Source organism: Lacerta agilis, chromosome Z, assembly GCF_009819535.1.
Source record: "Lacerta agilis isolate rLacAgi1 chromosome Z, rLacAgi1.pri, whole genome shotgun sequence".
Classification (NCBI taxonomy): Eukaryota; Metazoa; Chordata; class Lepidosauria; order Squamata; family Lacertidae; genus Lacerta; species Lacerta agilis.
The window spans coordinates 46,393,125-46,409,501 of NC_046331.1; the positions used below are offsets into that span (position 1 = coordinate 46,393,125).

The window sequence follows — 16,377 nt, forward strand, 5'->3', positions numbered from 1 at the left end:
AAGAACAGTTTCAGGTTAAGAACGGACCTCCAGAACAAATTAAGTTCTTAACCCGAGGTACCACTGTATTCTCACAATGCACTTGGACAAAAAAAGTCATTTTGAAAAGGGAACTGTGTCTGTCATCTTATTCAGGAGAGAATTACAAGAAAAAAACACTACTAAGAAGCTTATGGAACTCTGTGAATCTGAACACATATTAGGATTTGAGATTTAAGAACTGGGGAAATCCTGGCACTGTGTAAAGAATTCTCCATATAGCAAATAATTTCCCAAGATTAATAGCTTTTGTATGTGCAGTTCCCACTTTCCAAACACAATGCAGTTTTGGGAAATGGTTCATTAAGCGAGTAGTCGCATAATGAGCTGACAGTTTTCATTATTTCCTATGGGAACATTTCTAACACCTCCGTCATGGTTTCTTCCTCAAATGGCTGCAGCCAACCAGCAAAGGAAGACAAAGCAAAAACTGATTTTGTCCAATCTTTCTCCACTCTTCCTCCGCCCATGATTCTGACTAAACACCAGGAATAACTTTTTGAGGGCAAGTATGGTGTCCAGATCAAGGGTAGTAGTAGTCCCACTCTATTCTGTCTGGTCAGACCCCACCTGGAGTCCTGTGTCCATTTCTGGGCACCACAATTTAAGAAGGATGTTGACAAGCTGGAAAGTGTGAAGGGAAGGTGACCAAGATGATCAAGGGGCTGGAAACTAAGAGGAATGATTGGTGTTTAGCCTGGAAAAGAGACTGCAAGAATATGAGAGCCATCTTCAGATATCTTAAGTGCTGTCATGTGGAAGATGGAGCAAGCTTGCTTTCTCCTGGTCTGGAGGCTAGGACTCAAACCAATGGCTTCAAGTTACAAGAATGGAGAATTTAATGGAACATCACAAATAATTTTCTGAGTGTAACAGCTGTTTGACAGTGGAATGTCTGCTTCAGGAGGTTGTGGACTCTCCTTCCTTGGAAGATTTTGAAGCAGAGGTTTGGTGCCCATCTGTCATGGCTGCTTTGCTTGAGATTCCTGCCTTGCAGGGGGTTGCACTAGATCAGGGGTGGCCAACTCCCAAGAGACTGCAATCTACTCACAGAATTAAAAACTGGCAGTGATCTACCCCCTTTTTTGGGGTTCTGGTCAAATTTGTTGAGCTTTTTGTAGGAAGGAGGAAGGCCCATGGGGAGTGGGTGGGTTGGATAGTTGTTAAGGAGGTAAAATGTTGAGCTTTTTATAGTGGGGCCGGGCCACAGTTGTTCAGCTTCTTTGGGGGCACCAAGCGATCTACCAGTGATCTACTGCAGGCATCCAGTGATCTACCGGTAGATCTATGTGTTGGACATGCCTGCACTAGATGACCCTTGGGGTCCTTTTCAACTTTCCAATTATATGATTACTAAATGTCAAGCTATTCCTATTCAGAATGTAACATTTACATTTCTCCCCTTCAAATATTTCATTGCAGCTCAGGGAGGGAGGGCGTAGCATTGCCCAGTGGCCAGATGACAGCAGGAGGCTGAAGGGCAAGTGCTTTCTCATCCCTGATCTGCTCATCTTGCAAGCAAACCCTTCACAGGCTGCTTCGCTGACCCTGACTAGTCTTCTCCAGCCTTGTTTTCCTGCAGCTGCTGTCAATCGAAAAGTGCCACATGTGCAGTGCAGCCACACACTTTGGGGGAACTTCCAACCCTTTGGCAATTCTAACGGTCCTTTTCCACACATTTGCTTTTTGAGGTGTGAGAAAACCAACTTTGACTCTTTTTTTAATAGCCAGCCATTTCCACGCTGGAGCCTTTAAGATGGTTTCTCAGTTACAGCTCTCGAAAGGGCAGTTGTTTTATGCCCCAAGTTCACGTGGAACACCTGAGGTGAATTGATTGCAATTGAGCCTCAATGCTGGGTCTCCTTTATGGTGAAGCACTTTCCATTGGAACAGGCTTTACAATATCTGTGTAATATTTAAGGGTAAGTGAAATGCACACTCAGGCGTGGAAATGAACACAACCCAGAACAGGCCTTGTTTACCCATGGCTGTAAATCAGCCCATAAATTTGAGGTGCGCCTTTGGCTTAATATTGAGGTGGGATGCAGAAACCTTTCCTTGCTTTGCTTCAGGCAAACCCATCCTCTGCCACTGTATACTAAATAACAGAGATATATAGGAATTGGAAGGTTGTGTATAGGCAAAACAATGTGTCCATTCACACCATGACTCTATGGTATGGATAGGCAAATTAAGGCCCGGGGGCCGGATCCGGCCCAATCGCCTTCTAAATCCAGCCTGCGGACGGTCCGGGAATCAGCATGTTTTTACAAGAGTAGAATGTGTCCCTTGATTTAAAATGCACCTCTGGGTTATTTGTGGGGCATAGGAATTCGTTCATCCCCCCTCAATATAGTCTGGCCCCCCACAAGGTCTGAGGGACAGTGGAATGGCCCCCTGCTGAAAAAGTTTGCTGACCCCTGCCTATGGGATGCATTGAATTAAGTTCTGCTTTTTGTAGACCCACCAGAATGCTAACAGCAAACACTGCACAATGCAGACAGAAAATAAAAAGACTGATATTAGGCTAATATGGTATGCTAAAATTCCCGGCGCTTGTTTGAAAGGAAGTCTCTATGCAAAATGTGTGATGAAAGACAATAGCTTTGTAACCTATATCAGAGGTTCTCAATTTTTTTCACTGGGCCAAACTTTCAGAATAAAAATTTGCTCACACTACACTAAATCTTTTACTGGTAAATAATATATTGGAAAACAAAAAGAAACAACTCCTATCAGTACTGTACTTGCTTTTGAAAATATATCTATCCATATTCTGCAAATAAAAAATATTTTGATGAAATGTTTCTTTGATTGTCCTGGTATCTTCCTGCCACACTTGCCTTCCTCTCCTGCCACACCAGTGTGGTGCTCCCCACCCTTTGAGAATCACTGGTCTAATTAATGCTGGAAGTGGTTAAGACCATAGAGCAGGGGTCAGCAAACTTACCGCGCCTTGGGCCGGTGTCTCCAGCGCTGATCACGTGGCGGGCTGGAGGGTGGGGGGAGAACATGCCCATACGCGTGCGCACACACTATTTCCAGTGCACTTCCGGGTCGGAGGAGCAACGGAAATAGCTTGTGCGCATGTGCACGGTCCTCCTTTGACCCGGATGTGCACCGGAAATAACATTTGCGCATGCGCACAAGCTATTTCCAGTGCTCCTCCAACCTGGAAGTGGACAGCCGCACAGCGCAGTGCCGGTAAGAGCGGGCAGCGGCAATGGATGGCGGGGGGCACTGCGGGCCAGATAAACAAGTCCCTTGGGCCTCATCCAGCCCGCGGACCTTAGTTTGGGGATCCCTGCCATAGAGTAAGTTGTCCTGCCAGGCTTAGCTCACTTTGGGAGGGACTAAGTTATGAAGCTCCTTCATGGATCACTGCCTTGTCGTGGCGAAGGGGCTTGAATAACTCAGGGAAGCTATGAGCTATGCTGTGCAGGGCCACCCAAGATGGACAGGTCATAGTGGAGAGTTTAGACTAAACGTGATCCACCTGGAGAAGGAACTGGCAAGCTGTTGTAGCGTGCGGATAGTGATTCAGCAAGTGATTTCAGCTCTCTGACATAGCAGGCAGGAGACAGCTTCTTCATGTAACACTCTTTATTCAGGCAAACAAGACTGGGGAACTGAGGAGAGGGAAGCTACATTTATAGGGACAAAAGACTGACCCTAAAGGATACATTTTGGACGGAACAATCTCAAGCAATCACAAAGCTGCCTTTTGGTGGGAACCAATAAGACTGAGGATCCAAATGCAGCAACTTGAATGAACCAATAGTAGCTGTTCCTTCTGGAACAGGAAGGCAGTTACATTCCCCTAATGTGAATACAGACAATTATATGATAATACAGACAATACAGATATGATAAGCCTTGAATCAATACACAACACCCCCCCCCCCGTGAGCACAGCAGATGTAATCCCTCAGATACTGTGGGGTCCTGCGACTTCTACTTGATCTCCTGACAACAGGTGTCGCAGGTACTGGATTAGGTATTACCTGCGGTGGAGGGGCTATTGTAGTAGTTGCATCAGGAATGGATGGAGTCTCCGACAGCTCAGAGTTCCCTCCCTGTTCCTCGTCATCGTGAGGACTAGTGGAACCAGGGTCATTTGCCGAAGCCTCTGGTGCCTGCATCTCTGGGCCATTTCCACTCTGGCCTTGCCGCTGTGCATCATTAGCAGGGGACGAATTAACTTCAGTCCGTAAATTCTCCACATCTGACTCCTCCCTGCTGGGCGCCCGGCACCTCAGTTGATTTATATGTCTTTTCCAAACATGCCCAAACTAGGTAGCTTTCAGAGTAACATTGGATGTGTCATTTTGCCAATGCACACATTATTGCAAATAAGTTAATGAACACAAAAGCGGTTTTGTATGTTATATCATAAAACATACCCATTTTGTATCTGTTTTTGGCTTGGAGAAATGCATCACAAAATTCAGGAAAGTGAAGAAAGGGTGACTGTTTTGGTTTGGGAAGTTTATAGTGAACCTCGGGTTAAGAACTTAATTCGTTCTGGAGGTCTGTTCTTAACCTGAGATACCACTTTAATGGGGCCTCCCACTGTCGCCGCACGATTTCTGTTCTCATCCTGAAGCAAAGTTCTTAACCTGAGGTATTATTTCTGGGTCTGTAACCTGAAGCGTCTGTAACCCGAGGTACCACTGTATCTCATCAATGCAGAGTATGACTCCAGTATCCCAGGCCAGTGGCAGTGAAGCCTCCAGTTAAGTACCTCTGGTGATGGAGAGGCCACCACTTCCAGAGGCAGCCTCTGTTCCACTGCTGAGCAGCTCTTTCTCCTGGGAAGTGTCTTCTGATAGTTAACTGCAATCTGCCTCCTTTCGATTTTCACCCATCACTTTCTAGTCTTCCCTCCAGAGTAACAGAGAAGTCAGTGCCTTCTTCAGCATGACACCTCTTCAGCTAACAGTCTTAAGAACGCAAACATAAGATTGCAAGAAAATCCTGGTGGATCAGGCCAGTGGCCACTTATTCTATCATCCTGTTTTCACAGTGACCAACCAGATGCCCATTATGGGATGCCCAAAAGCAGGACCTGAGCACAAGACCACATTCCCTCTTCCTGCGGTTTCCAGCAACTGGCATTCAGAAGTGCTGCTGCCTCCATAGGTGGAAGCAAAGCCAGGACCAGCCCAAGACATTTTGGCACCTGAGGCAGATCCCAAAATGGCATCCCTCTCCCTGCCAAGGAAGGAGGGATGGGGGGAAGATCTATATTGGGTACAAAGGGAAGAAAGTTTGACATCTGTGGATCCTGTTGCCTGAGGTGGCTGCCTCACCTTGGCTCATGGGTGGGCTGGCTCTGGCAAAGACCCTCATCTCCTTGGGAGGCTAAGTGTAGAGATGGTGCAAAGCAGGGGTTAAAAATTCCCCCACAGCTGCTGGATAACATCATGTACCCTCAGCCTTGCTGGCTGCAGAGATGCTCTCTGGTTTAAAAGGGGAAGGATTTCATGGACTGCTGGATGGAAGCCTGGGCTGTCTCTGTCACACAGATCAGCAGCAGAGGAGTTGCTCTTTGCCACTGTGACTTGCTTTTGCTTCCCACACTGCTGCCCAAAAAAGACTAGGCTAAGAGTGCAGCCCCAAAGCAAAGGGTGGGAGGGCGGAAGAGGTTTCACTAGGATGTGTGTGTCTGGGAGCAGAGAGTAGCTGCTTCCCCATCCTGGATCAGCAAATCCAGGCCTCTTACAGCAGACATGGCAAGAAGTAACCAGTTGTGCCAGTTGAAATTCACTGGCAATTGCCCCTTGCCCCAGTTCCCATTCCTTCCCCAGGAAAGATGCTCTTGTGCTCATGTTCTGCTCCCTGGTTTCCCACGAGCATCTGGTTGGCCACTGTGAGAACAGGAGGCTGGACTAGATGGGCTGCTGGCCTGATCCAGCACCCTCCACTTTGGTTTTCAAGTTCTTAACGAGTGGCTCAAGGCACCAGGGCACCGAAGAGGTTAAACGGTTAAACTGTGCAGCTCAGACCTCCCAACATTGTTCCAGACACAATGGAGAGGAAGAGGATGTCGTCAGGGGCAGGAATATCTGTGGCAGGAGCCCAGCACATTCCTCTGGTAAATATGTGTTTTGGGTTGTGGGGGTGGGGAGGAGAAACATGCTGTAACACTCTACTCCAGCTCCAGACAGTAGTGACCATAGGCGTCTTCACCAAAAAAAGAGTTTCCTTGCTGGGAAGCAAGATAGTTTGGCACCTGAGGTGGACCCCAAAATGGAACATGCAAACCCAGGCAGGGATGAAAGGGTGAGGGAAGACCAGGAACAATGAGAGATTGACATTGGGAACTGCTGCCTCTGTGGACCCTGCTGCCTGAAACAGTGACTTCACTTTGCCTCATGGGTGGGCTGGTCCTCTCTGGGAAATGCCAGCTCCAATCTACATGATGTCTCTGAGGGGCATGAAGATAGAGAATTCAGGGGACAGGCAACTCCCAAAGCCTGATTTGCAAGCAGAAGGCATGGATGTAGCAGCAGAGGAGGCAGGAAGGGACTGGCAAATGGGATACGAGCCCAATAAAACATGGGTGGCCCCTCGCTTTGTGTCGATGGAGATCAGGCCCGCATGGCTGGCAGCTGCATTAGGATTCCCCAACCCAAATGGCTTGACTGTCTTCCCGGCGAGGGTCTCTGAAGAAAGGAGCCACAACAGCCACCACCCTCCAGCAAGGACTTGTGCAAATAAAGGCTGCACCTTCCCAGGACATATGTTTTGCTGCTGGTGCTGAGCCTGCTTACCAGGGCCAGCCCAAGACATTTTGGCACCTGAGGAAGACCCCAAAATGGCGCCCTCCCTCCCTCCCCAAGATCTACATCAGGAACAACAACAACACGTTTCATATCTACACTGCTTTATATTTTTAAGGGGGGGGCCTCAAAGCAGTTTACAACCTAAATTAAAACATGAAATAAAACAATCCAGAAGAAAACACTGCAGAAGAAAGTCAAATATAAAGTATACATTCAAAACAACATATAGCTATCAGGAAGCTAAGTTATCTACATTAGGAACAGGGGGGGGGAGGAAGATCAACATTGGGACCTGCTGCTCCTGTGGATCCTGCTGCCTGAGGTGGTCACCTCACCTTGCCTCATGGTTGGGCCGGCTCTGCCTTTTACACAGGAAGGGAGCAGGGGGCCCATCAGCACACGGTGGTAGTGGGGGCTGAGGCTGGTTGTATTGGGGAAGCCCTTTTCAATAATAATGCAGTAATTTCATTATTTATATGCCGCTCATCTGACTGGGTTGCCCCAGCCATTCTGGGCAGCTCCCAAAAAATATTAAAAAGACAGTAAAATATCAAACATCAAAAATTTCCCAATACAGGGCTGCCTTCAGATGTTTTCTAAAAGTTATGTAGTTCTTTATCTCCTTGACAGCTGATGGGAGGGTATTCCACAGGGAGAATGCCACTACTGAGAAGGCCCTCTGCCTGGTTCCTGTAACTTCGCTTCTCGCAGTGAGGGAACCAGCAGAAGACCTTCGGGAGAGGGACCCATGTGTCTGGGGTGGAGACACTCCTTCAGGTATACAGGGTCGAGGCCATTTAGGGCTTTAAAGATTCCCTCACTTTGGAATCAACACTTTGAATTGTGCTTGGAAACATCCTGGGAGCCAGTGAAGATCCTATAGGACTGGTGTTATATGGCTCCAGCGGCCACTCCCAGTCCCCAGTGTAGCTGCGGCATTCTGGATTAATTGTAGTTTCTGGGTCACCTTCAAAGGGAGTGCCATGTAGAGTGCATGGCAGTAGTCCAAGCGAGAGATAACTAGAGCATGCACCAGTCTGGCCAGACAGTCTGAGGGCAGGGAGGGTCTCCAGTGGCGTAGCTAGCCTCTGCGCTGCTGGGGGCGGCGGCAGCGCAGAGGCACCCCCCTGGGGGAGGGGCACGAGTGTGTCATGACGTCATCATGACGTCACGAAGCACGTGGATGCAGAAAGGGGGGATTTCCCCCTTTCCAAGGCTTTTTTTCGGCGGGGGGTGGTGACCAGCGGGGAGGGGGTGACAAGTTTGACACCCCCCTCGCGGGTCCAACCCCCCCGCCGAAAAAAGCGGCGGAAGGGGGGAAAAGAAGCAGAGCAGGGCTTGATTGCGCCCTGCTCTGCTTCCTCCCCCCCCCAGTGGTTTTTTTTCGGCGGGGGTGGTGACCAGCAGGGAGGGGGGGCATGCCAGCGTGACACCCCCCTCCTCGCTGCCCCCCCCCCACCGAAAAATAGCCGCTGGAAGGGGGGAAAGGCGACATGCCCCCGTTCGGGTCCGCCCGTCGGGGCGGGGTGGGAGGGGCCGGCCAAAGTGTCACCCCCCCTCCCCTGGAACTAAGGGCGGACCGCCCCCCCGCCCCCCCTTGCGATGCCCCTGAGGGTCTCAGCCTGTGTACCAGATGGAGCTGGGAAACAGCTGCCCTGGACACAGAATTAACCTAAGCCTCCATGGACAGCTGTGAGTCCAAAATGATTCCCAGGTTGTGCACCTGGACATTCGGGGGCACAGTTACCCTGTTCAGGAACAAGGAGTCCCCCACACCTCCCAAAACAGTACTTCTGTCTTGTCAGGATTCAACCTTAATCTGTTAGCCACTATCCATCCTCCAACTGCCTCCAGACACACAGGACCTTCACTGCCCTCACTGGTTCCTCTGATTGCCTCTGGGTAGAGCTGAGAGGGCTCAGCACCAGTGGGGCTCAGCAGATCAAGGAAGCAGCGGCCAATCTGCAGTGTACAAGGGGCTTGCTGCAGCTCCCCAGGCCATGAGGCACCCAGAGAGAGAGAGAGAAGGAGGAGGAGGAGGATCCACAAACAGGTCCTCAGTTTTCCCCCAACACGATTGTGCAGGAAATGAGCAGAGCTCAAAACAACTTGAAATGGCAACTCCCCAGCAAGAGATCTCAATATGGGGAAAGATGAGGATTTTTTTCCTGCCCTTGAACTTGGCAAGAGAAACTTTGGATTGAGGTGCTGGGAGGGGAATGAGAGGAAGGAGGCAAATGGAACAAAAGGAACTGGAAAGCATGTATGGGGGGTGGTTTCTGTGCTTGAAGGCTCCCCCCACAAAAAAACCCCACCTTTGCAGAGAAGCCACTTCCAGAGGGCAGGGGAAGGGGCACAGACTCCTCTGCAGCCACCACAACACATCCTAAGCTTGGCATACCAATGAGAGGTGCAGTACATGTCACCCTTAAGGGATGTGGCTGAGGTTTGTGTTGGCCCACCCCAGTCACCTCACCCCCATCCTTCACAATTATCTTGGTGAAGGAAAGCTAAGATAGGTATAAATTAATTAATTGTGCAGCAGGAGGCAGGAAAGGCATGCAAGGCGAAGCCAGGCCTTGGAATAAGCAGTGGGTGCCAGAGGATTATGCTGCTGTTTAGGGGAGCTTCCTTGGCTGGGTGGTTGGTGGCTCCAGAGAGGAGAAGATGGAAAGTTATCCAAGGCACTCAGGCTGCCTCCCTGGGAGTCCTCATCCCAGTGGAGCTCCAGGAATCCCTTCCTCACCTTCCTGAGCAGCTGGTGTCATTGTCTTCCTGGCAAAGCACACTTTGGTTGAGCCCCCAAACCCAGCCATGGAAGAGGAGGGGTGGGGATGCAGTGATCTGGCATAGCAATCTTTGGCAACAATCATAATTGTCCTGAGAGCAAGAAGGCACTGTGAGCACAAAGCTGGCCTGCAGTCCCCTAAGGAAGGCTCCAGCTGAATATGAATTGGTACAGTTGGAGAGGACCCTGAGGGTCATCTAGCCCAGGCCCCTGCGATGCAGGAAAGCCCAGCTGGCTTTGGTTAGTATTCCCTGGGCCCCTTGCGTAGGCTCTCCCGCAGGCAGCGCAGCTGCTCCTCGCCCAGTTTGATCTTGTCCTCCAGCTGCCGTTGCTGAATGATGAGTGCTGACTTCATGCGCACAAAGTGCTGGTAGTCCTGCAGCTGCTCAGCAGGCAGGCAGCGTGAGATGCTGGTGAAGACCAAGCGCTCCCGATGGGAGACGTGGTCCTGCAGCTCCTTGGCATCCTCCAGCTGCGCCATCAGCTGCCGCTTCTTCTCCAGGAGGGCCAGCTTGATTTGGGGAAGGGAGAAGAGATTGGAGCTGTCAAAACCCACAGCGGGAAGACCAGGAAGCAGGCACAGGACGCCCAGGCACACACCCCCACCCTCAACAACAGCACAGTGCAGCAGCAAAAAAAGCTAACACTATTCTAGGGTGCATCAACAGAAGTCTAGTGTCCAGATCAAGGGAAGTCATAGTCCCACTCTATCCTGCCTTGGCCAGACCACACTTGGAATACTGTGTCCAGTTTTGGGCAGCACAATTTCAGAAGGATGTTGGCAAGCTGGAAGGTGTGCAAAGGAGGGCAACCAGGATGATCTGGAAACTGAGCCTTATGATGAGCAGTTGAGGGAGTTCGGTATGTTTAGCCTGGAAAACTGAGAGGAGATATGATAACACTTTTCATATATCTAACGGGTTGTCACGTGGAGGATGGAGTGAGGTTGTTTTCTCCTGCTCTAGAGGAGAGGACCCAAAACACTGACTTCAACAAGTTACAAGAAAGAAGATTCTGACTAAACATCTGGAAGAACCTTCTGGTACAACCACTTTTTTATTGGACTTTTAGAATACAGGTTTATGCAATGCTGCCAGCGTTGGAGGCACATTCCTTGGCTACGGGGCCTGTGATAGCAGAGCCTTTCATTTCCCCTTTGTTGTTTACTATGACCCTCGCATTGTCTTCAAAGTACAAGAACACCCCATCTTTTCTCCTATATGATTTCTGTTGACGAATCACAACTGCCGGATGCACTTTCTTCCTGAGCTCTGCTTTGCCTTTCTTGACAGTAGCCATTACCATGTCTCCCACGCCAGCAGCTGGCAGCCTATTCAGGCGCCCCTTAATCCCTTTCAGAGATGATGTATAGATTTTTGGCCCCAGTGTTGTCTGCGCAGTTTATAACAGCTCTCACAGGGAGACCAAGGGAGATGCGAAATTTCGCACCTGATGAACCACCACGTCCTTGCTTAGACATCTTGGGCAACCGGTGGAAAAAATGAAAAAGCATCTGGAATAACTTTCTGACAGTAAGAGCTGTTCAACAGTGGAACAGACTCCCTCGTGAGGTGGTAAACTTTCCTTCCTTGGAGGTTTTTAACATCTCATACTATCAGAAAGGTCTTCCTAATGTTTAGTCAAAATCTGCTTTCCTACAATGGAATCGGGTCCTGCCCCCCAGAGCAGGAGAAAACAAGCTTGCTCCATCTTCCATGGGACAGGATATCTCCTCTCACATCTCTCAATCTCATCTTATCCATGCTCAACACACCCAACTTCCTCTGCTGTTCCTCATCAGGCTTGGTTTCCAGGCCCTTGATAATCTTGGTTGCCACCCTCTGCACATGTTCCAGCATGTCAATATCCTTCTTAAACTGTGGTGCCCAGAATTGGACTCTAAGTGTGGTCTGACTAAGGCAAAATAGAGGTGAGGATGAAGAGGAGGCAGCAAACATCTTGGTCTGGGGACAAGGAGCTCCCAAACAGGAGAGAGGGGCCTTTCAGAGCTGCATTTCCAGAGGTTGCCCACCCCGCCTGCCCTGTACCTTCTCCTCTTCTGCAGTGGCATCCAAGTCCAGGCTGCTGAGGGCATTCTCCACCCTTGCCAGCCGCCCTGAGAGGGACAAGAGGAGGTTGACCACCTTCTCCAAGTCTCCGATGAAGAGGTGGAACTTCTCGTATTCATGGGGCTTGCAGACCTCCTTGATGTGGCTCTCCAGCTCTCTGCCCAGCACCATGTTGGCATTCATGTCATCATGCAAGCCCCGCTGAGCCTCCTGCAGCACCCCCAGCTTCCGACTGATGCTCTCAATCAGCTGCACCTGGAGGCAGGAGAGATTGCACTTGGGGTGAGGGGTCAGTTAGGTGGGGGCAAGTGCCAGAAAGCCACGGGAAGAGCCTGGCTGTGGCAGAATTAGGCCAAGGGGGACCCATGTAGCCCGGCATCCTGGCCAACAGTACCCAATAAATGGGGGAAGCCCAAAAGAAGATCAGGAGCCTAGCAGTGGCACTCTCCCCACCTGTGATTTCCAGCAACTGGGTGTCACATCAGAGGCATACTGCTCTGGGACATGGAGGTACCAGAGAGCCATCATGGCTGGTAGCAACTGGTACAAGCAGATTATACCAGTGAATTCCATCCATTTGCAGGGTTCAGCTTTGGGCAGCACAGGGCTTGGGCTCTGTGCAGAACTGCAATTGTTTTGCAGCAAGCACACACTGTCCTGGTGATGAACAGAAATGGTCCAAATTCCCAACTTGACTTTTCCAGCCGCCACCCCACCCCACCCCTCCCACCCACCCCCCCAAAAAATACAGGAGCGACTTGCTAGGGCTAAGTTTGACTCAAAGAGCCTAGACAAGTCTGCCCACTAATCCCCAAGCAGCTGTGCAGGGCCTGGAGATTGAAGTGGAAAAGCCCACCTACCACCGGCTCACCTTCTTCCTGGCCAGGTCATGGTCCACCTCTTCCTCCTCCGAACTGGCTCCAGCCCCCTCAGGCAACTCCTTCATCTTGTTCAGTAGCTCAGCCTTGCCGGCTGACAGGTTATAGTAGGCAGAGCAGGAGGAGGTGGGGCTGGCAGCTCCCCCACAGGTTGGGGAGACAGGCTGGCTGGGTTGCCTACACCAACAAAGAGCATTGTGGGAGGGATGGCTCCAAAATGGAGAGGAGGCCAAGGCAACACTGTCTGCCTTCATGTGACCATCTTGGCTGTGAGTCTTGGAAAACCTGCTCCTGCCTTGCAGGTCTTTCCCACCTGGCCTGGAAAGGTGGTGTCTGGACTGACTCCAGCTACAAAAGCTGAGGCTGCCGAAAAGACTCCTGGGCTGTAGTTATACAAATTTCCTGTGTTTTTATTTTAGAGCTTGTTATGATATATGTGGACGGTGTTCAACCATTAAACAATACACAACCATTTTTTGGTGTTTCATTTATTGCAGAGGTCAGCAACCTTATCGAAGGATGGGCAGGTCGATGCTCCGTCCATCAGGATGGACTGGAATGTGTGCGCACACACACTCTTCCGGGTCAGACACATGCTATTTCCGGTGCTCCTCCGACCCGGAAGTGTGCAAACACGCTATTTCTGGTGCACATCCAGGTTGGAGGAGCTCCCGTGTGCATGCGCACAGGTGCCATCAACCCGGACGTCAGTCCCCGCCCCACGCAATGCCATGCCATTAACAGTGGGCAGCAGGGGGCGGGGCGGCAGGGGGCACCATAGGCCAGTTAGACAAGCCTTGTGGGCCGCTACCAGCCCATGGGCCTTAGGTTGCCAGCCCCTTATTTATTGTTTATGACTACCTGTTATGTTGTAGTTATGTGTTTTTTTAATGTGAGCTGCCTTGAGCATGGTTTGGACTATGGAAAGGTGGCATACAAATAAGATTATGCATCAATGTATATATAAAACTGGTGGCAAGACGCTACACATGAAAAATACTGGAAGGCTAGGAGATGCCATGTTGAAGTGGGGGGCATCAAAACCTGCGAAACTGAAAATCTTTCAGGGGAAGAAGATAGAAGAGGGAGGTCAACAGAATGCTTTTGGAGCCCTTTGGGGCCTGTAATGGGCAGCCCCTTGCCCAATGCATAATTTCCAGCCTTGGGAGACGTTATGGGGCCTTAGGGCTCATCTATACTTACCTTTTGCCCAGCACTTTCCATGAGAACCTGCTCTATAATGCCAAATCAGAACCAACAGCAATTTGGGTTTTCTGTGAATTGCCATTTGCTTCAATTCAGCGGGAAAGAGGAGGCTTTTGTGGGAAAAGCACCGGGCAGAAAGGCTCAGACATGGTGCTTTAACGTGCAAACCTGTACTTAGAAACACGGCACAAAAGGAAGTCTGGATGAGCCCTTAGAAGCAGGTGTTGGCAGTATTGCTCATCTCCATGCATGCATGTGTGTGAGAGAGAGTTTTGTAACTTAAATGCTTATATATGGGTATGATAAAGATTTTCAGGTGGTCAACAGGTGTACTTTTCGTTTTCACTTCTGAACCATTGCTGTATTGCTGTTCCCTTCTTGTTAAATAACTGAGCGTTGTGTGTGAATGGCATACAAGCAAAGTCATGGTGACGAATTAGAACCATCTTATAGATAAAGAAATCATGCTGCTAATGGCTGGCAGCAGTATAAAAAATACGCTGCCCTTAAGCTCTTGTTCTATCATGCATTGTATCATGTATCATTGTAAGCCCCTTCCAACTCTACAAATCCTATTATGCTATGAATTCTCAATATATTTACAATAAAACAGCAGCAGTAGAGGGGATGGGGGGGTGGGGAATAAGTGGGAGTCACAGGCAGCAATGAGGTGTCCCAAGAGGTGCATCAGCAGGAGGGACACCTCCAGGGAGACCCCAGGCTCACACCCACACAGAGGCTGAGGCTGTTCCCAGTTGCTGAGTTTGTTCCTATACATTAATATCCTACCCTTCGATGGTGGTTTGCACTACTTTCTATCCCTCCCACAACTGATCCTCACGGCAATCCTGTGAGGTGGGATAGACTGAGAAAAAGGGAGCTGCATCGCTTAGTGGGGATCTGAATTTCCTCAAAGCTCAGAGCCATCCTTCCCACACCTGGTTGTCCTCTAGATGTTAATGGACTTCAGTTCCCATTACCCCCTCCTGACCACTGCTCAGATGGTAGAGCACGAGACTCTTAATCTCAGGGTCATGGGTTTGAGACCTACATTGGGCAAAAGATTCCTGATTGGACTAGATGACCCTCGTGGTCCCTTCCAACTCTACCAAGGATGCTCTGTGCCAAGGGCCCACATAGCCCCCTGGCCCCCAGATCTTGCTGCCCTACATACCAAGAGTTTTGAGGGATACCATTGCAGCTGGTATGCCTACCTTGCCGAGAGTCCCACAGCACCAGCCTGAGGGGGCCAGTCGTGCCCCTGCCACACAGCACCCACACCAGGGGAGAAGAGGTCCCCCATCACTTCTGCTGCCGTCACCAGACCCAAGGTGGGGCTGAGCACTCCAGCCAGGGAGCGATCCCTGCCTGCCACGTCCCTCATCAGCTCCTCCGAGTTCAGGCGGAAGGGGGGCACTGGACCCACCGTACCTGGGCGGCAGGCATCTCCTTCAACCCCCTCTAGCTCCTTGGAGGCTGTGGGGGGGGGGAGAGAGAGAGAGAAGTCATTTCAGACGGCAGCATTGCTGGAGAGACAAGAGGCACGGACACCTGCAGAGGGGAAGCAGAACTCACCAAGGCTGGAGGGGATGGCTGACACCGGCTCGGGGGTCCTGCTGGCCGATCCATCCTTCCCCTTTTCCCAAGGGGGCACGGGTGTTGCTGCCTCCTCCTGGGAACATGCAGGCCTTTAAGCACAAAACCAACCAGACACCGGGTTAAAGAAAGGTGAAATGGCTTCAAGCTCAGTGGTTTTTCTACATTTTTCTACCTGGCCTGGGAGGGAGGGCCCCAGACTGACTCCAGCTACAGAAGCTGAGGCCATTGAAGGAGCACAGGACAGCAAACAATAAAACACCAGTGCAGAGGCTTTTTGGAATAGGAAAGTCCCAGGTGCTGGAAAGACCTCAGAGTTGGCACCTGTCTCATATTTAAGGGAAGGGAATGCCAAAGGGGATGTGCCCCTAAGTCATTTTTGTTGATATTCCAATTTTTTACTAAATCAGCCACATGAAAACAAATTTTATACAAATTTTCTGAAAATTGGTTTCCTGCACTCCGTTCATGTTGTGTCCAAAGGTTCTCCTTGTTGCTCTATTATCTCCCTGATTATTTCTAATTCACATTCCATTCTTTACCATTAACCTTATACTAGAATAGTTTTTTTGTTCTTTTTAAACTTATTGCCCTTAACCACCAGCCATCCACCTGCCAATTCCTGCACCTACAGCCCCGATCCCTATATTGTGTGGAACTGGACCTCCTGATAAGATGGCAAGATGATAAGAGTTTGAGCCTGGCAACATCTGGGCCCACCCTCCCCTGCTCACAGCTTCTGGGTTCAGGCAAGATCTCGGGAGAGGTCCACGAGATCTCACCTGAACACAGACACAGCTGGTGCCTCTTCTTGCTTCTTTGGTGGGGCACCCTCCGGGCATGGGAGAAGTGAGGAGAGGAAGCAACTTCTGGCAAGATCTCACACATACCACTTCTCCAGCAGTGGTCAGGTCGAGCGTCACCCACAGCAGCCTCAGAGATGTGAGAAGAAGTGGAAGCAGTGGCGAAACTTCACAAGATCACATCAGCAGCTGACCCACACCACATTCCCT

At 50.2% G+C, this 16,377-nt stretch overlaps 1 protein-coding gene across 1 annotated transcript in view; it reads right to left on the reverse strand.

The window, feature by feature from the left end:
• Positions 1–8,657: 8,657 nt before the first annotated feature.
• SHROOM4 (shroom family member 4) overlaps positions 8,658–16,377 on the reverse strand; it is a 40,810-nt gene continuing 33,090 nt past the window's right edge. The window contains exons 7-12 of the mRNA XM_033137303.1: positions 16,147–16,196; positions 15,344–15,456; positions 14,983–15,244; positions 12,556–12,739; positions 11,664–11,939; positions 8,658–10,126 (exon numbers count right to left, since the gene is read on the reverse strand). Of these exons, the coding sequence (XP_032993194.1) occupies positions 9,857–10,126; positions 11,664–11,939; positions 12,556–12,739; positions 14,983–15,244; positions 15,344–15,456; positions 16,147–16,196 (1,155 nt within the window). The 3' untranslated portion in view covers positions 8,658–9,856. The remainder of the gene's footprint in view (positions 10,127–11,663; positions 11,940–12,555; positions 12,740–14,982; positions 15,245–15,343; positions 15,457–16,146; positions 16,197–16,377) is intronic.